The sequence below is a fragment of the Artemia franciscana genome, chromosome 3 (assembly GCF_032884065.1).
Source record: "Artemia franciscana chromosome 3, ASM3288406v1, whole genome shotgun sequence".
Lineage (NCBI taxonomy): Eukaryota > Metazoa > Arthropoda > Branchiopoda > Anostraca > Artemiidae > Artemia > Artemia franciscana.
In genome coordinates this window covers 50,661,918-50,683,984 of record NC_088865.1, presented here as the reverse complement: position 1 = coordinate 50,683,984, position 22,067 = coordinate 50,661,918, and the positions used below count along the sequence as shown (strand labels likewise).

Below are 22,067 nucleotides of genomic sequence, written 5' to 3'. Positions count from 1 at the left end.
TACTCTTCAAGAAAAAATGCCGTTTTAGGCCTGGTTTGAAAGGAGGGGGGTATCAGGTTGGAGGCTAGTTCATATATCTTGCATAAAGAGTAGAATTTATTGGAGTATGTATTTGTTACTGTTAGGTTATAGTTACTCCACGTAAAACGCCAAAAAAGTGGTGAACTATTTTAGGAAATTGAACTAATGTAGGAAAAAAAAAAAAACAAAAAATATAGAAAAATGTCAGATTGTATATAAAAAATAGAACCATACCCAAAATGTATATGTTTGTGTTTTTCTGCATATGTGCACGAGACTACAAGACTATGTAAATATTTCAGCCGTCCTTAATGCAAAAAGAATACAACTAGAAAGGTAAACCTATGAAACGAAGTAGGAAGGTAGATCTTAGATACGCAAAGAAAAATAAACAAATACAGAGACACCCCGTAAATGAACTCTAAAAAGGTGACTGACGACAATTTACAGATATTAAACAATTTGTGGTACAAACCGCAAGTACGGAGGTATTAATACTAACCTAATAGAAGTCGAAATTACAAAAAAATAAAATAATAGCAATATACTCGGAGATCAAAAGAATTAGTTTTTTATGGTAATCCCACGTGCATAACATTCATTTACTTCGAAGCAACGTTTCAAAAGTTACGAGCCTAAAAAAATTTGCCGACTTTCAGAGAGAGGAAAAAAACTCCCATGATGGAGAGCGGTCTTGATGAAAATTGCACCATCAGATTCAGCACATCACAGAGCACTATTACGGAGGTTTCAAGTCCCTATCTACAACCAACGAAAGTTTGTTATTTTCTTCCAAAAGCTCTTTTTTTTAAAAAGATCCCGCCTTAGCAAAGGCCTTTACGTGTCATTTTGTGACGCAAAACAATAATTTTGGTGCACAGAGGGCCAAAATACAATCGTAAGAAATAGTTAATTGATTAGCTGAATCAATATAGTTAAACTATGATATAGCTAATCGATTTAGAATTGTCAAACCGTGTCTCCGATATGGCTTTTCAGGCCAAGTCGGCCGAATAAAACAGCTTTTTCTGAAAAAAAAAAGCCAATTCAAATGCGCCTGGTTTACCCCTTTGAACCTTGAAAAGTACAACTCGACACTCGGACGGCCTGAAAAGTTACAAATCACGGGTGATTTTGCCTGAAAAAGCCATAATGAAGACGCAGCCTTAAAAACTACATGTTCAGGTTCCACGTTTCAGAGATCATAATGCCGTTCGGTGGTGCGTATGTTTCTAAAGCTACATATGACCTGAAAGAAGGCTGCGTTTAAGCCTTTTTCAGGGCTTAAACACCGAGTGGTGCTTAACCAGTTGTATGGACGTATATTTTAAGTTTTATTTATAAGAGTTTATTCATTTGAGCCTTAATAGAATTTAGTTGCAGTGATGCATCTTCATTTTAGGTGTACCATAAAAGATTAAATTCATGTGCTTACCTGAAAAGAATTGGACATAGATTGTAGAATAAATATATATATAAATATATATATATATATATATATATATATATATATATATATATATATATATATATATATATATATATATATATATATATCACAACATATGTCCAATTCTATATATATACATACATACATATGACATAAATGATGACACAAAAATTCTTGTTGATATTTCAGATTTATTTATATATTTATTTATAATTTGGTTTCGAATGGATTTAGCAAACTGCAAATTTTAGAGAGCTCTTCGAAGTAATTAACAGCAATAAAGAAGAACCCTTACTACTAGAAACAAAAACAGTAGAAAATGAAATGTGAATTACAAAAGTAGCTTAAATAGAAAGTACCATTTATGCTTATTTTAAATATGTAATATTTATAGATTCTAAATATGTTCACCAAAAGGTACTAGCATACTGCAGTTTGTATGTTTTTTTAGACAGGGGTTTAAACACCCCGAAATAGCGGCGTGATTTTGATGGAAATTATACAATAAAATTAAAACTCTGTAAAAAGAAAATATATATATATTTATATAGCTCAACACTGAGGAAATACTGACGCGCAGTATGACACTCATCCCTAAATATACTACATTAAGTCCACAAAAGATGAGCCGCTATTACAAATCCTTTATTCAATTAAACTCACGGTAATAGACTGTTGGATGTCCACGGCTCCACGCACCAGTTATAAGGATGGAAGCCATCAGAATTATTTTATGGGGAGGGGAGGTGCCTAGGGCCTAGGAATAAATAAATCTTGAAACGAGTGAAGCTTAATTTGAATCTGAAAATCAAGCTTAAAACAAAAAATATTTTGCTATTGAAGTATAACAAAACGTACAAGCAAACAAACGGACACTAGTTACTAATATAAATGAAAAAGAAAAATTTGAAACGATTCCAACTTAAATTGAATATGCAAATCAAGCTTGAAACGAACAAAGATCACTAAAAACAATAATTTGGGTAGTGCCGCTTTCTCTCACTGTAAAAGTCCAAAAACTACTATGTCATTAGCATTTTACTGAAAACTATGAGTCTTTAACTATGAGTCATTAGCATTTTACTGAAAACTATGAGTCTTTAACTATGAGTCATTAGCATTTTACTGAAAACTATGAGTCTTTAACTATGAGTCATTAGCATTTTACTGAAAACTATGAGTCTTTAACTATGAGTCATTAGCATTTTACTGAAAACTATGAGTCTTTAACTATGAGTCATTAGCATTTTACTGAAAACTATGAGTCTTTAACTATGAGTCATTAGCATTTTACTGAAAACTATGAGTCTTTAACTATGAGTCATTAGCATTTTACTGAAAACTATGAGTCTTTAACTATGAGTCATTAGCATTTTACTGAAAACTATGAGTCTTTAACCATGAGTCATTAGCATTTTACTGAAAACTATGAGTCTTTAACTATGAGTCGTTAGCATTTTACTGAAAACTATGAGTCTTTAACTATGAGTCATTAGCATTTTACTGAAAACTATGAGTCTTTAACTATGAGTCATTAGCATTTTACTGAAAACTATGAGTCTTTAACTATGAGTCATTAGCATTTTACTGAAAACTATGAGTCTACGAAAAAATAATGAGAAACTGTGAGAAAAATATGAATCTTGAACAGTCTTGAAATTAAAGTACATCAGAATTAAACTGAATATTTTATATATAATGATATTAATTGTCAAAAGATCATCAGTTCAAGATTTGGTTTCACTGTGATTTTTATTTTGATTTCAATGCTTTAATAAATGGAAAGAAAATATTTGTAATACAATCCGTTTTCAGTGAAGCACGATGTCGCGGTAGGCATTTTGACTTTTACAGTTAGGAAGGCGGCAGTATCCAAACTCTTGTTTGTAGTGAACTTATATATGTGTCTTGAACAGCCTTAAAAAGAACTATCAAAACTAAACTGAATATTTGATATATAATGATATTAATTGCTGAAAGCTCATCAGCTTAAAATTTAATTTTACACTAATTTTTATGTTTACTTTCAATGTTGTAAAAAGTACGAAAGAAAATATTTGCAATATAGTTCGTTTCCAGTAAAGCGCCAATGATGCAGTATGTTTTAGAATTTTATATTGAGAGAAGGAGACAATACCCCAACTTTTGTTTGTAGTGATATTTGTTCGTTTCAAGCTTGATTCTTATATTCAATTTAAGTTTCATTAGTCTTAAGATTTATTTATTAATTTATATTATCTATTGTTTGTTTGTTTGCTATGATTGTTTATTTAATTTCTGTTTGCTTTGGGTTCCGTTTATATTTCAATACAAAAATATTTCTGTTGTTTTTAAGCTTAATTTGCATATTCAAATTCAGCTTTACTCATTTTAAGATTTATTTATTCATTTATATTAGTATTTCCGAAAAACATCTTTTTCTCAAAGCTTTTTTAAATTAATTTTTGATCGTTTTTGATAACCAAAGTTTCAAGTTTTTCAAAATTCTCAATTTGAAAATAATTTTTTGTTCCAAATTAAATTCCAAAATAAAACAATATGTTTCTTGACACAGTCTTGGTAAGAATTAATACATTAAACTGAATATTTAATATATAATGATATTAACTGCTGAAAGCTCTTCAGCTCAATATTTTATTTCACTGTAATTTTCAGTTTACATTCAACGTTGTAACAAGTACAATAAAAAATATTTGTAATATAATTAGTTTTAGTAAAGCGCCAAATAGGCATTAGACTTGATGCTTTTACAGTTAGAGAAACAGGTAGAAGCCAAACTCTTGTTGGTTGTGAAAACTAAAGGAGTCTTGAAAAATCTTGGAAAGATCTAATAAAATGAAACTGAATTCCCATGATTTTTGGAATAAAATACCGTTAAGAATTTTTTTTGTGTGTTTGGGGGAGGGGGGTTGGGCCATGGAAGGAGGGCCAGGGGCCATCTTCCATGATTGGAATAAATGTAGATAATTTTGAAGACAACACTGCCTTTTCATGCCAACAAATTAAAGTTCAAATAAAGGATAAATCCTTTTAGTACAGTGACAATTCACAAAAAAATACTGGATATTTCGGTCACATTTGCAGTGACCGTGATCAGCAGAAATACTAAAAAAGAGAAAAAAACTTTTCATTATAATCGAAAAACATCTTTGATAAGTTGTTTGTTTTGGAGAGAGGTCGGGCCACGGAAGAAGGATCAGGGGTCAACTCCCATGATTTTTTCCATGATTAAGTTTTTTTCACTTTTTCTTTGGTGGGTCGTAAGGACCTCTCTCTTTACACCAAATCTTAAATTTTGGCCCAATTCATTAAGAATTACCCCTGAATCACAAAAGCCGTAGAATAAATAGTTGACATTACTAAAAATACTTTAGCGTAAAGAGCAAGGTATTAGGAGGAGGTGAGCCCCTCATATGGGTAATAATTTCTGTTCGTTTTAAGTTTTAATGCTGCTCCTTACTTCCAGCTGAAAAAACCTTTTTCATATTTATTTTTTCATTGTTTTTTTTTTAAATAATGCTAGTAAATCCTGCGCTCCCTTCATGGAAATTTTCTTCCCCCACGACAAATTCCTCGATGGAAAGTTCCCCCAGTATATCCCCCTCTTTTCAACCCCTCCCCCCAACCAAAAAATCCTCCTGAAAACACCTGTACACTTCCCAATAACCATTACTTATATGTAAGCACTGGTCAAAGTTTGTAACTTGTAGCCCCTCCCACAGTGACTGTGGAGGAGTAAGTCGTCCCCAAAGACATAGTTATAAGGTTTTTCGACTCTGTTGAATAGAATGGCTATCTCAGAATTTTGATCCGTTGATTTTGGGAAAATAATTAGCGTGGGAGGGGGCCTAGGTGCCCTCCAATTTTTTTGGTCACTTAAAAAGGGCACTAGAACTTTTCATTTCCGTTAGAATGAGCCCTCTCGCAACATTCTAGGACAACTGGGTCGATACGATCACCCCTGGGGAAAAAAAAAGAACAAAAAAAAAACAAACAAATGAACACGCATCCGTGATCTGCCTTCTGGCAAAAAATACAAAATTTCACATTTTTGTAGATAGGAGCTTGAAACTTTTACAGTAGGGTTCTCTGATACGCTGAATCTGATGGTGTAATTTTCGTTAAGATTCTATGACTTTTAGGGGGTGTTTCCCCCTATTTTCTAAAATCACACAAATTTTCTCAGGCTCGTAACTTTTGGTGCGTAAGACTAAACTTGATGAAACTTATATATTCAAAATCAGCATTAAAATGCAATTCTTTTGATGTAGCTATTGGTATCAAAATTCCATTTTTTTGAGTTTTGGTTTCTATTGAGCCGGGTCGCTCCTTACTACAGTTCGTTACCAAGAACTGTTTGATTCGTTACCACGAACTGTTTGATAGTAGGACGGGATAGTATTAGAAAAGTATTTTTAATAATGTCTCAAGAATGGAAGAGTTTATTGATATGCACTTTCTTCAAATAGTACAATATTCCAAAAGGCAATTGGTAAATAGAATAGAACCCTTTCCATTATCCACTAGTTATATTTGCTGCAATCATAAATTCTTTCAGTAAAGCACTACAAAACTTTAGCAGCATTAGTAAAACTTTAGTAAAACATTAGTAAAACTTTAGCAGCAAGTAAAGCACTACAAAACTTTAGCATTCTAATTCTTTCAGTAAAGCACTACAAAACTTTAGCATATATGTGACAGCAAACTTCATATATGTGACAGCAAACTTCAGCATATATGTATGTGTGTACGATGATGTTATAGCTTTTTTTTTTTTTTTTTTACTGAAATGACAAAACTACCTAAACGACATTTTCTTTAAAATCCGACGAAAGAAATATTCCTTTAAGTTACTACCCTGCGGCAAAAAGTTGAGCCAATCCAGCTTAAATATTTAAATGCTGCTGATCATGTGTTTTTAATGGTTAAGTACTGAAGTTTGATTTGATTTCAAACACTCTTATTTCGATAAAATCGGAAGTGCTAGACGTAATATGTATTCAATTTTAATATTCATTCTAAGAGAAAAGGTGAAATATATTTTTATTTCTCGTGTTTATTTTCTCATAATTTCTCACAAGGAGCACCAATGTTAAAAAAAAAATAAAAAAAATAAATAAATCGGGTTATTATTGTGGCTAGCCAACTGTTTCACTCAGCTGTCTTTATTACGTTAAAAATAGTAAGATGATTTTGCCTGCATGATAAGATGACAACCAATTAGTAGATTCTAAAACGATAAAAATATATTTATTGAATATATTAAATAGTTGTGTCAAGGCAGTTGACAAAAGTCAAAATTAAGAAACTTTTTTTAATCAGTCGGTTATTTATCGTTTAAAAAAGAGGTGCTTTGAATACACCATTGTCAATGACCTCTATGTCCCGAAATCCGCTAAAAAAACTACCAATCTCTTCTCTGAAGAAAATCATCTTTTCTCCAGAGCTTAAACTTTAGTGTTAAAGACCAAACATAACCTTACTTGAACTAATGTAAAAGGGAAGACCAACATTGTTTACAAACAAAACAAGAAGTCTAAAATAAATGATATTTGAAATGTAACTAGGTGGCCTTTCCATATAATTCATGTGTCTAGTGGCCGAAATGTAGTGGCAAATGTGGCAAATGTGTGGCAAAAATCCACAATGTGGCAAAATGTGGCAAAAATCTAGTGGCAAATGTGTCTAGGTGGCCGTTCCATATAATTCATATAAAACTAATCAGTTGTGTTATAAAACATAGCCAGCAGATACACAAAAAATGTCCAATCGAAAAAAAAAAAAATCAGTTTACTGATAACCTTTTAAACAAGCAAAGGAAATGACGGAGCAGTAAAAGGAAAAACGAGATTCTCGACCAGAAATGAATACAGATTGAAATATCAACAAACAACGAGGTAGCAAAATGCTTGTCATGTTACAAGGCAAGTCTATGGCTTACCCTGTTCAAAATAAATCAAATAAGAACCATTGGTAAGACTGAATAGAACTAGTTACTTCAAATACAAAAAGACAATTAACGCAACATACTTTGATTTCAAATTATGCATTTCTTAGCTCACCAATTGTAGGCCTATTGCAAGGATTTACACCACACCAAGCACCAGCATTATATATTGAACGAAGGGTACAGAAGGGGCAATGGAAGTAGGGGGTTCTAAACAGGTATATTCAACCTCAGTTGATGAGGAAATTCAGTAATGACTGTTTCAGGTTCGATCGTCTGACTCGCTTGGTTTATATTCTAGGGTAAGCAAGATTACCATCAGAAAATATCTCACAGGAGGAATCATATTCAGAGAAAAGTAGGAGGTTTAGTATTTTTGTTGAAGAAAGGAGGGCACTTTATGTTTTTGGTAGTTCTAATAAGTCAATTTTCAAAATTGACCAAGGATAGAAAGCGCTGCTTCAATTTCAATATACATTTAACAAAGGATGAAGAGATCTAAGTGATCCGAACACAACAAAATAGTTAATTAAAATGAGTATTACAGCTACCTAAGGCAGTAGATACAGTGGTAAATAATTTGAATCAGTATTAGGACTTATAGAAAGTTTGTGTCAATCTTGAACCTATTTTTTCTGTAGGCCGCTCTTTATTTTCAATTAAATAAAAAAAAAAAGGTTTTTTAACTGAAAGTAAGGAGCGACATTAACGAGCGGAACATAACTCAATGCCCCACTCTTTACGCTAAAGTTTGACTCTTTCTCTTAATTCTACTTTATAAAACAGTAAATAACTTTAGCATAAAGAGCGGGACGTTGAGGAGGGAACAGTCCCTTTTATACAAGGAGTAATTTCTGTTCGTTTTAAGTTTTAATGTCGCTCCTTACTTTCAGTTAAAAAATTTGACTTTTTTTAACTTTATTTCTGAAAGTTTTTGAATTAATGCACGTTTGATTTTGGCTCTCCACAAATGAATCGTTAAAACGAAATTTGCATATTAATTTTTTTTGCTAAATGGCTTTCTCTTAGTTTTGATCAGACGATTTTGAAAAAAGGGGTGGGGGAGGATGCCTAGTTGTCCTCCAATTTTTAGGTTACTTAAAAAGGCAACTAGAATTTTTTATTTTTAACGAACGTTTTTATTAGTAAAAAATATACGAAACTTACAAATTAACTTACGTAACGAAATTCTATATTCGTATATTTTTATTATGTATATGAGGGGATTTTCCCCCTCGCTAATATCTCGCTCTTTACACTAAATCTTTAATTTTGTCCCAATTGTTTAAGATTGACCCCTGAATCACAAAGGCTGTAGAATAAATATTTGGAATTACTAAAAATACTTTAGCGTAAAGAGCGAGGTATTTAGGAAGGGATGAGCCTCCATATACGTAATAGTCAATGTTCGTTTTAAGTCTTAATACTGGTCCTTTCTTTCAGTGGAAAAAACTTTTTCATATTTATTTTGTAATTTTTTTTTTAAATAATGCTAGAAAATCCTGCGCCCCTTTCATGGAATTTCTCTTATCCCATGACGAATTCCTCCAAGGGAAGATCCTCCTACGTAGCCCCTCCCCTCAACCCCCCCCCCCCAACCAAAACATCCCCCTGAAAAGGTTTGTAAACTTCCAAATAACCATTACTGTATATAAACGCTGGTCAAAGTTTCTAACTTGCAGGCCCTCCCCCGGGGACTTTGGGGGAGCAAGTCAGCCAAAAGACATAGTTGTTATGTTTTTCGACTATGCTGAACAAAATGGCTATCTCAAAATTTTAATACTTGACTTAGGAAAAAATGAGAGTGGAAGGGGGCATAGGTGCCCTCCAATTGTTTGGTCACTTAAAAAGGGCACTAGAACTTTCAATTTCAGTTAGAATGAGTCCTCACACGATATTCTAGGACCACTTGGTCGATACGATCACCCCTGGGGGAAAAAAACGAACAAACAAACAGACAAACAAACAAATAAACACGCATCCGTGATCGGTCTTCTGGCAAAAAATACTAAGTTCCACATTTTTGCAGATAGGAGTTTGAAACTTCTACATTGGAGTTCTCTGATAAGCTGAATAAGATGGTGTGATTTTCGTTAAGATCTTATAGATTTTAGGGGGTGTTTCTCCCTATTTTACCAAAAAAAATTCCTAGGCTCGTAACTTTTGATAAGTAAGACCAAATTTAATGAAACTTATATATTTAAAATCAGCACAAAAATCTGATTCTTTTAATGTATCTATTAGTATTAAAATTCCGTTACATAGAGTTTCGTTTACTATTGAGCCGGGTCGCTCCATACTACAGTTCGTTACTACGAACTTTTTGATTTATCACCCGGACTTAGATTTACAGACTATACAAGCACACCCTTATGTGGTTAGTTTAAACTTCAGAAGCTCTTGAAACCCTTAACAGCGATTCATATTTGTTCCTGAGAGATCCAAACTTTTAGACGGAGGAAAGTTTAATAATAAAATTGAACAATTTATACAAGAACAAATGCACGGGCGTGTGGTAAATTTTTGTTTTCTTTTCAGTTGAAAGGTGGATATGGGAAGCAGATTCAATTTGAAATATTAATTAAATTGATTAATTGATCAATTTCAATTGTTAATTGAAATTATCAATTGAGTTGAATATTCAATTGAAAGGTGAAGCTAGAAAAAAAAGGTTTGATTGTAGAAACACTTCGAGGTTTGGGCCATTGAGATTTCATCCCCTGTCCCTTCTCACATAAATAGAACAAGATTGCATGAAAAAAAAAATTATAAATGCTTTAAACGGGGCGCATATACGAAACTTTGTGCATTTGATAACTTCGAAGACCCCACAACCTTTCCATGACGAAAATATAACAGTTTAAAATAAAGATGAAACCTTTTAATCGACCTTGTAACCTTTTAATTGTGAATTATTTCAGTCTTATTATAACTAGAGCATTTGAAAATTTTTCATCTCTTTGTTAAGTTATTTCGAACGAACAGAAATGTCAGTACCAGCAAATTCTCGCTGAAATAAATACACTCTCCTACTTATATCTTTGCTGCTGACATATTTTGCCAAAATAAACCGGAATCGTTTAAATAGATGCTCAACAACTGCAGAGACAGCTGAATAAACAAATAAGTGAAACTAAGAATCCCTTTCAATCACCAGTCATTCAAGATGTAAAAAGTTTTATTCTTAAAACCTTTGCTAGTTTGAACTCATTTAAGACAGCTATTTCTAGGTATTTTAGGGGTATTGGTCAAACTCATTCACAGAATGGACTATTGCAAAAAAAGAAAAAACACTCTTAAGATGTTGAGCTACATCACTCCCAAATTATTTTTCAATTGATTTGGTGCTTGAAGATTTATCCACTGGAGATATTTATAGTTGTGTTTTCAATTCCTAAGGATATGGGATATGGCTCATAAATGGGACAAAGAAATTTCCAGAACCTCTAGCTGAAGACATCCTGAGGTCAATGTATGTTTTTTTATATTCCAGAATGAAGCAAGATTATTTATCCAAATCTTTCGTTTTTTGATTCTGTCTTATAAGAAAAAGCTGTTATGCCGAATAGTTCTTTATGATGAACCCTCTTTATTTTCAGTTTGTTGTAAAATTTTTAAAATTTCCTACACAGCATAGGGTTTGAGGTTTTATTCGTCATAACTCTTAATAGATATAGAGGTATAAATCGAAAGAGGAACTGAAATAAACATGCCTCTTTTTGCAATTTTCGGGGTACTAATATACTAACACAGTTGAAACTTGATCAGGACATTCATGAACTAAGCTAAAATTCACAAAGCAGCTAAAATATTTGCTCTAGCGGGCTGAATGGCTTTATTTGGCTCTCTAATGCTCAACAGCTTTCAGAGGAGGGTCACACAGACACGTTTATTTGAAAAGTATGCCCTAAAACGTAGCGTTTTCTGGGACATCGTTCGAAAAGATACGGACGGAGTTCCGCATGGGTTTCCGCAATGTGTAAATGTACCCTGACTTGCTCTTCTGTTCTAAACCAAATGTGTTTGACTCTTTCTCACAACTCAACATTTTAAAACCATAAAAAAACTTTAGCATAAAGAGGGAGGCGTTGAGGAGGGGACGACCCCTTTCATATACAGAATAATTTCTGTTCGTTTTAAGTTTTATTGTCGCTCCTTACTTACAGTTGAAAAACTTGTTTATTTTCAATTTAATTTCTGAACGTTTTTTAATTAATGCATGTTTTGATTTTGGCTCACCGCAAATGAATCATTAAAATGAAATTTGAACATTAATTTTTTTTGGCTAAATGACTTTCTCATAGTTTTGATCGGACGATTTTGATAAAATAAGGGTGGGGGAGGAGTTCTAGTTGCACTCCTATTTTTGGTTAATTAAAAAGGCAACCAGAACTTTTTTTACGAACATTTTTATTAGTAATAAATATACGTAACTCAAGAGTTAACTTACGTAACGAAATTCTATATTTGTATATTTTTATTACGTATATGAGGGGCTTCTCCCCCTCGTCAATATCTCGCTCTTTACATTAAAGCTTCAATTCGGTCCCAATTCTTTAGACATGACCCCTGAATCACAAAGGCCGTAGAATAAATAGTTGAAATTACTAAAAATACTTTAGCGTAAAGAGTAAAGTATTGTTGAGGAGACGAACCTCCTTATATAAGTAATAATTCCTGTTCATTTTAGGTTCTAATGCTGCTCCTTACTTCCACTTGAAATTTTTTTTTTATTTGTTTTCTCATTGTTTTTTTTTTAATAATGCTAGAAAATCCTGCGGCACCTTCATGGAAATTTTCTTCCCTCATGATAAATTCCTCCATGGAAAAGATCCTCCCACGTAACACTCTCCCCCTTTAACGTGAAAAAGTCCCACTGAAAACGTCTGTACACGTCCCAATAATCATTACTGTATGTAAACAATGGTCGAACTTACATCCCCTCCCCCAGGAACTGTGGGGGGTTAAGTCGTCCCAAAAGACATAATTATTAGGTTTTCCAACTATGCTGAGCAAAATGGCTATTGGAGGGCCTAGGTGCCCTCCAATTTTTTGGTCACTTTAAAAAAGGCACTAGAACTTTTGATTTCCGTTAGGATGAGCCCTCTCACGACATTCTAGGACCACTGGGTCAAAACGATTACCCCTAAAAAAAACGCATCCGTGACCTGTCTTCTGGGAAAAAATTCTACAGTAGGGTTCTCTGATACGCTGAATCTGATGGTGCAATTTTCGCTAAGATACTTCGACTTTTAGGGGGGTGGGGGTTTACCCCTATTTTCTAAAATAAGACAAATTTTCTCAGGCTCGTAACTTTTGATGGGTAGAACTAAACTTACATATTTATAATCAATAAAAATGCGATTTTTTTGATGTAACTATTGGTATCAAAATTTCATTTTTTAAAGTTTCGGTTACTATTGAACCCCCCCCCCCCCAAAAAAAAAAACAATACTTTTATTAGCAAAAAATACATTTTGAGGTAATTTACATGAATCAATACTTAACGGAAAATTTTGAATTGTTTGAAGAAAACATAGTGGCCTCAGAAGAAGCTCCGACTACCCAGTGAGGGAATTACTTCTAAAGGTGTCTAGTCTTGACAAGCATTGCAAAATTTGGGTTACAGTGGTAGGGAGAGTTTAATATATATGATTCCATAAACCATTTTCAGCTTTACTGATTATTGATTCATGTAAATGAATCAATAATTTTTAATTATTTTTAAAGGGCGCTAGGAAAGCGCCCTTTTCTAGGCGCTACACCAACCAGCGTAAAATACTTAGAGCTAACGAAAACTTAATTACATTTGTAAAATATACTAACAAAATTAAGTACTGAGACAATTGGCGAGCTTCTTTTTATTTTTAAAATTATAATTAAATATATATGTTATAATTATATATATATATATATATATATATATATATATATATATATATATATATATATATATATATATATATATATATATATATATATATATATATATATATATATATATATATATATATATATATATATTGAATAAATACAGAATTACCTTCTGCCTTTGAAAGGTATCCAGAAAATACAACAATCAATAAACTTGAAAGGCAAATCCACCTAAAACTAATCATTATTGATGAACCTTTGGAGAACTACCCAGATCTTTGTACATCCAGGTCGATCCCCAGAAAGTTCCGGCTGAAAGTGACAATTTCACCGGAGCTAGGCTACGTCAACATAATCGAAAGCCAAGTTTAAATCAGAGGAAAATTGGCAGGGAGATGGAACTATTCGAAACTAGCGTTATCTTATTCTCAGGAAAAAGAATCCTCTTCATACGCCAATATTAAGAAATCAAAAAACAAAGGAAATTATTTTGTTATTGAATACACTTTTAAGGGGTAATTTTGATCAAACAATTTTCATTACACTTTACTAATAATTATTCCTGACAATAAAAAGGAAGGGATACATTTGAAGAATAAAAAAATTTATATACTATATATATATATTTGTATATAGGCAGAGGTGCCTTGACTTCCTCTGGTTGCTCAGACATTCGGCCCCCGCAAAAATTACCGACAACTACATGCTTCTGTCTTTAATATTACAAACTGCCTTTAACATTTTCAATATAAAAAATATACAATTGGTATTGAAAGGGAAATAAAACTAAAATATTTGTCATACTAATTAAGATATTACTATTACCAAAATCAACATGCGTACCTGAATTTTTTTTTTATTTTACCAAAAACTTAGGGCCGTTTTTTGATCGCAGCTGTATTTAAGAAATGAATTAATCATCTTGATTATCCGACTTAGCAGTTCAAAGTAAACTAAGGTAAGTGAAGAGCGATTCTTGAACAAGCGAAACGTAAGCGTTTCGCTTGTTGATAGGTAGTCTATGCTCCATCCATCCTAGGGCAGAACTAAGATACATAATCATAGAATGAGCGTAATTCAAATTGTCTATGAGCCATTTGAAGGCAATTGGAGACCCCAAATAAAAGGTTTTCAATGATTTATGACTGACCATGTCCAAAAGAATTTGAAGACAATTGGGCAGCTGAGATTCTTTTCATTACATGAGCTTTGTCTACTGGGAAAGGCCACTGGAATTGCAATGGGGGAGATCGAGATTCTAGGGTTAATATTTTTGGCCCCATCCATCCGTTTATCTCCATTTAATCTTCATTTTTTCCTATCGCAAAACCTTCAGAATGCTCCCCTCTAGATTGACAACGGTGCACTGATACTTGTTCATATACTATTGTATCACAACTGGCAGATTAAGATCAACTGAAAGAACCTCTAGATTGACAACGGTGCACTGATACTTGTTCATATACTATTGTATCACAACTGGCAGATTAAGATCAACTGAAAGAACCTCTAGATTGACAACGGTGCACTGATACTTGTTCATATACTATTGTATCACAACTGGCAGATTAAGATCAACTGAAAGAACCTCTAGATTGACAACGGTGCACTGATACTTGTTCATATACTATTGTATCACAACTGGCAGATTAAGATCAACTGAAAGAACCTCTAGATTGACAACGGTGCACTGATACTTGTTCATATACTATTGTATCACAACTGGCAGATTAAGATCAACTGAAAGAACCTAAGGGATCCAGCAGCTTAAGAATAGCACTGTTACACATAACCAGCTTCGTATAACATACAAAATGTCCAGATACGACAAGCCCTCCCAGTAAAGCGTGACAGACACGAGCAGCTGAACGTTTCTTTATGGAGCTACGGAACTTCATACTATTTTAAGATTCACTCATAGATTGGTATACTCATAAGATTGGTATGCTCATAAGATTCACTCATAGAACCTGTTGATAGTCCGATGGGCTATCTTCTCACTCTTTGTCTAATTTTTTTTAATATCTCTAACGACTCGGCGTTGAAAATCGATTCTGGAAACTTCGTCTACTTGTTGACGACCGGGCTAGAAGAAATTATTCCAGTTGTATGTTTTTATTTTTTCAAGGGTGTATTTTAGCTTTGAAAAAGCCTATTTTTGGCGAGCGAAAATTGTTTAAAACATAGAAAACCTTCCTGGTTAGACACTGGCTATTGATACTGTTACTATTACTATTCATAATCAATAGGTATTTACAGGAGCTCTTTTCTTTTTTATGGAGAAATGTTTTAAGAACTACAATTTAAATCACACAATCCAGCCGGAATAAGATGGCAGTGCATCGCAGTCGTTTTTGTTTGATGAAATTTCCAGCCTCATTTAAGAACTTAATATATTAGATTAAAAATTCAACTGTTGTTAATTCTAATGACTTTATGTAAACATGTATGTTAATATGTCCCAAGCAAATACCTCTATGCGTCCATAATTCAGTTTCCCCCTTTTTTTTCTTCTAACAACCTCAAGTGGAAAGACTAGAAACTTGCTTTTTAATTATACTTTTGCGACGGATGATTGACAAGAGACATATCTCCCAGCACCTAAAGACCAAAGAAGGAAGTTTCAGTGGTAAGAATCTTTCGGTGTCAGACAAGTGGTCAATTTCCTGATGAATTTAGTCACATGCTCTCGAACAATTTCGAGTCGCTCAACATCCTGCAAATGTAATATACATACTGAAGAACATTCTCTGCAAATTTCAAAGTCACATAGAGACATAAATCGCTTTGACTGCCTGAATTAGGAAACATCCCACACATTAAAAATAGCGCCAAATTTAATAGCGCCAAAAAAAACTCTGCGCCAAATTTATCCATCCAATGGTACCTTCAAGTGAACGTTCAGCAGGCACATAAAACTTTAAGACAAGTAGAATGAGTTGAATACGTCATAGGGATGAGTCACGATGCGCCCAGTGCTGAAAAACATGCTCTGAACAGCAGATCCTGAAGTCGAGTTCTTGTTTCTCTTTTCAGTATTAATAAAAAATTGACTGATTGAAGTCTACATGCGGTTGAATTATAGCTCTATATTTCATCAGGCACTTGACGGACAAAACACTAATTGAATTACATAAATACAAATTCAGTTTATTTACTTATGCATTGAACAGCATTTTCTCACGTTTTCATTGGTTTATTAGCGTTCCGTTATGTTCATAAAATATTAAATGAGAGCAAGACTTATTACTTTAACTTAGCTTCAAAATTATTTGGAAATAGTTTGGTCATTGATCTTTTAAGGAGTCTCTATCAACTAACAGCTCATGTCAAAAAATACAGCCACAAAAAAAAAATCGCAGTCTTTCGTCATAAAAAATTTATTCACATCCTTGCCACCTCTCCCCTGACAGCTGGCTAGAATTTGATGAATTCCCGTTTTTTCTGCTAAAGATAATCATACGCCGCAGTTGAATAATTTTTTTCTTTACTCAACGAATTCATATATTAGGAGGTTATTGTGCTCGTCTGGAGTTAGTTCCCATGCAAATTGGCGCATGAAGAACGATCCCCACGTGTCTTTGGGTAGCCTTCAGAGAACAAAATGCACCTAGGGACGCTTGGGTTGGCAACCCTCCGCCTGAAACTTCTATTGCTACGAATGGAACCAGAAACTCAGCCTTGGATATGTCATCTTGAACCCTTTCTCAACTCCGGACAGACCAAGGACGATTCCTTCTGAATATAGTTGACCAAGGTGGCATCAATGTAGCCACCTGGAATGTTCTGACACTGAACAATCACGGTTCAAAGCTCCTATTAGCCAAAATATTAAAGAAATATAAATTGTTGTAATTTTAAAAGAGTAGTTCGAGCCTGTATTATAATTCATAGTCATGGGTTATAATTTTGGCTTCAAATATATTATTGTCAGATGCTGCCTTCTTTCAGCCGAAAATACATTCCAGCAATACAACTATCGATTTATGCACATTAAAGGTTTCGCTAATAAATAGGAATGTTTTGCTAATAAATAGGTGGACACACAACCAAAGAATAATTTTTTTTTTAAGAATTAAAGCTATCCAATGATGTACTCCCGTTTGCAATACCAAATGCTCTGACATAATAAGCAAACAGACTAATAATGTTTGACACACTACAGATTTTTAAATGATTAGTCGTAAAGCAGTAAAGAACTTATTCTCGGTTTAGTGCACAAACTACACTAGAATTATGAGGAAGCACTCGTCCTCTTCACAAGTAAATACAAGGCTAAGCTGGAAGCAATTAGTAAGATCCAACAGCAGGTAGCTGATTGAACATCTGCAATGCGAACGTCGAACGCTTTTGAGGAAACTTGTCAAAATCTTTTGCCAAATCTAGGAGATCCAGATTAACGGGAAAACCGCTGTCAAGCAGAATTAACTCCTGTGGGTCTTTTAAAGCGATTGATGTAAGGCTGAAAGATCTAAAATTTTCTACTTAATACCTTCCTTGTGAGCTGGGTAGAAGTTGACCATTAGCTTTAGCTTTAAGATTCCTAAAGACTGGCATAAATATTGTCTTAATTTAGTGTAATGAAATAAACATTACAATTTTAAGGCTCAGAATCAAATATATTTTAAGGTAATAATAAAGGAAATACACCGATGATGGCTTCGTACACCTTGGGTGCACGCTCTTTTCCAACGGTTTATTTTTATGAGCACCGTTGCCTGTATTTGATTCAATATGTTCTGTGTCAATATTTTTCACTTTAATTTGACAAGAAAACTTACAGATCGGCTAAGCATTATGAATTTTATTCGTTTGTTTCCTAGTTTTGGAACTAAACTTCGATCAACCCATCCAGAATAACCCTAACACAAAATAATTTAAACAAAGCTTAATTTTTGTTTGTCACCAAAAAAAGAGAAGAAAAACAAAGACTTCTTGCTAATAGTCATTTTCTTTGTTCCAAAAGAGATGTGGCGATTGATCGACTTCCACGTTGGTTGACTGAATGTTTCTATAAGGTTGCATAAGCTGCACTACTCAGCTAATCCTAGGAAGCCCACTTCAAGACACTAGAAAATAAATCCATACAGTAGACTATTTTTAGAACCGTTTCTAAATATAAACCTCACCTGCGTCTGCAGCCTGACCTAAGCCAAGATAAAGAGGGAGGATTGGGCTGTAAAAATACGACCCACTCCTGTAAAAAAAAACAATAAACAACAAAAACAACCATTGAGAATAGCATCGGATCTGATTGTATTTTGATGACAAAATTCCTTTAAATTTGGATTCTGCGCATTCTAGTAATGTCCCAGTTGTCCAAGACAGAACAAGTTTTGAAATAAATAAGCCGGTACGACCTTGACTTCCTTGCCCTGTCGATGTAAGATGGCGTAGTTCAGGCCTCAAAAAGTTGCCAAGTGGATACGTCATCATATTCAGTGGACCAGTCAAGGAGAGAACATGGAGTTACCCTTATAATGACAAGAAAAACCAGTCTATCCCTTTTAAAGTGGCAGCCAGTCTCAAACAGAATTCTTACCGCTAGGTTTACCTGCCAGCATACAAAACTGTCTGTGGCTGTCTGTTACGCAACCACAAACGAATGAATCAGGCGACGATGTGAAGGAAGAATTCTACAGAGCAATGCAGTCAGTTGCCAGTGATATACCTAGACATGACAGAGACTGTTTTGTAGGTCATTTCATTTCAAAAATTGGTGACAACCGCAAATGTTGCCCCAAGTCTATGGGTTGCCATAGCTTCGGTAATCAGAACGAAAATGGTGAGCTTTGAATCGATTTTGCGCTCTCAAATGACCATGTTATTCGGGGGAGTTTGTTCCACCACCTTGATATCTACAAACATTCCTAGACCTCTCCATATAGCGTCATCAGAAATCAGATTGACCACTGCCTAGTGAGTCGCAAATGGTGCACTAGCCTCATGGGCGTACGTTCACATAGAGGAGCTGACTTAGGGTCTGATCATAACCTGATGATTACCAAATTTAAAGTTGACTGAAGAAAATTGCTAAACAAGTACCCAAATTCACCTTTTAACTCGAAAAAACTAATTCATAGCAGAGTAAAAAGAAAAATCGTGATCGAACTTTCAAATAGATTCGAATAATATTCCGTGCCAGAAAATCCAGACCAAGAAGAACTGTGGGAAGCCACGAAAAATTCCTTCCATACGGCGGTGACAAAAATACTGGGGTCAAAGAAACGGCCTCAAGACCAATGGCTCACTAACCGGACTTGGAATCTCAAAAGGGAGAGGAAACTCATAAAACAAACTTTTCTTCATTGCCAAACACCAGGCCGTTTAATCTTGAAAAACAAATGCTACCACGAAGCAGACAAAGCCGCAAAAAGAGCGGAAGGAATGACAATCGAGCCCTGATCGAGCAATAAACCAAACTTGCCGAGGGAGCAGCCAAGAGAGGAGATTCCAGAGCAGATCACGAGCGACATCGTTGGAAAAAGGCGTACCATGAATGGCCCACTTCAGGACCTATCTGGCGTACTCGTGACCGAACTAGCAGCAGTGAATGAGTTATGGCCATCCCACTTCAAAAGACTCCACAACAGTCCACTACCCGATGAGCCATCTGACATTAATGCAACGCTATTCTTCTCCCTAAACATTAGTGTGGAGTCCCCAAGTGCTGTAGAGATTCAAGCAGCTGCCAACTGATTGCAGAATAGTAAATCCCCAGGAGAAGACTGTATATCAGTAGAGATGATAAAGGCCTCAGCTGCAGCACTAATAACATTTTGGACCGCCTTCTTCGCTACAATATGGGAAAAGGTGCCAGTTGATTGGAGGCGCAGCATACTAATACGCCTATTCAAAAAGAGTGATGCCACTGTCCCTGGGAAATGGCGAGGAATAAGCTTGCTTTCGGTCCCCGGTAAACTACTGCCTCATGTCATTCTGAAGAGCATCTAAAACGAGCTCGAAAAGTACCTAAGGGATGAACAGTACGTGTTCTGCCCGAACCTTTCTTGGACTGATCTTATCTTTACTTCGCGAGTCATCACTGAAGAAAGTCAGAAATGGCGTTCAAAACTTTAAATGATTTTTATAGACTTTGAAAAGGCCTTCGAATCCGTAGATCGGGAAAGTTTGTGGAAGATCCTTCTTTATTACGGGATCTCAAGTAAAATAATTGCAATTATCATAGGTCTTTACGAGGACAGCAAGTCCTGCATCACGACACATGAAGACCTAACCCGATACTTTCGAAATTCTATATGGCGTCAAACAAGGCTGTTTACTGTCACCGTAACTTTTCGTGGTAATCATCGACTTCATTCTCTGCAACACCAGGACCGATGGTATGTCTACCGAAGTGACAATTGGTGACCTAGACTTTGCATATGACATTACAATGCTACAGTCGTACAAGCAACGTCTGCAGGAGCTTCTGAACAGGGTCAATAAAAATCAAGCCGACGTGGCCTAAGAATAAATTCCAACAAAACCAAAGCAATGGCGACTACTTTTTCGCCACTTCATATCAGATGTGGAAATAAGGAAATTGAACAGATCGTGGAATTCAGGTACCTTGGAAGTGGAGAATACGGAATCAGCATTCAAAGAAATTGTGACCAGAATAGGTCAGGCAAACGCCGCCTTCAATAGGCTCAATCACATATGGAAGTCGAAAAATTATTTGACCCGGCTTAACCTACGCCTGTTCAACAGCAACGTCATCCCGGTCTTCCTTTACGTAGCTGAAACCCGGAATTTGAACTAACAACAGGAGAAGAGAATCTTTGCATTCAAGAACAATTGTCTTCGAAGAGCTTTAAATATTTTTCGGTCAGACAGAATCACAAATGAAGAAGTCCATAAACTTGCCTAACAGCCTCTGGTGACTGATATCATTAAAGCACGGAGGTGGAGATACTTAGACAATGTTTGAATGCAGGATACTCTGATCCGAAAAGCCACTTTCCATTGGCACCCAGACGGAAGTCAAAGACGGGGAAGACCTCGGAACACTACGACGAACATACCAGTATGATATGCTCAGTATCCATGCTTCTCTTCAACCCAATTGGCATAACATATACGCAGCTGCCCAATTCAGAAAATATTGGCGAAGTCTCGTGGATGCCCTGAGTGCCAATGACGTCACACATGGATATAAGGTCTAAGGTTATTGGCAAGGTTCTAAATATATGTCTGTATCACTAAGCCATTTTTGTACTCAGATCCCGGGGATTAGGGCAGTAGCCATACCGGTCAAAAAGATGTCATGGCCCATATGGACGGCCTAGTGCAAACAAAACAGGGACTAATTGACTTCTGCAGAGAGAATGAACTATATATCACCAGCATAGCTTTCAAGTACAGACACCGTCGAAAGTTTATATGAAGGTCAGCCAACGGAGCGTCAAAAAACATAATTGGGTATATCCTGATATCAAGGGGATGGAAATCATCAGTAGTAGACATTGTTTCAGTACCTGGAGAATATTTTGACTTTAATCACAAGCTACTGATGTCCAAACTCAAGCTAATGCTGAAACATCCTTCAAGAAGACAGAAATTCCTGGATTCTAACAGAAATTTTCTGCAAACGAAAAAGAAACTTATACCAATAGCCTGTCCACAAAACTACCCGACATCCTGAGTACATCCGGTCCCCTCACAACTCTAGAAGAGACTGACCAGTTAGACAAACGTTCTACATCCGCAATGCTAGAGACCACGAACGGCATCCTTGGTAGAAAGGCTTACGACATAACCTGTATCGTTGAA

At 35.0% G+C, this 22,067-nt stretch overlaps 1 protein-coding gene across 1 annotated transcript in view; it reads right to left on the bottom strand.

Moving 5' to 3' along the window:
- The window catches only part of LOC136025378 (sarcalumenin-like), a gene marked incomplete in the record, with an annotated part of 93,857 nt that extends 80,210 nt beyond the window's left edge, over positions 1–13,647 (bottom strand). Inside the window, 1 exon segment of the mRNA XM_065701358.1 lies at positions 13,462–13,647. Coding sequence (XP_065557430.1) covers positions 13,462–13,537 — 76 coding nt within the window.
- Between the last annotated feature and the right edge of the window lie 8,420 nt (positions 13,648–22,067).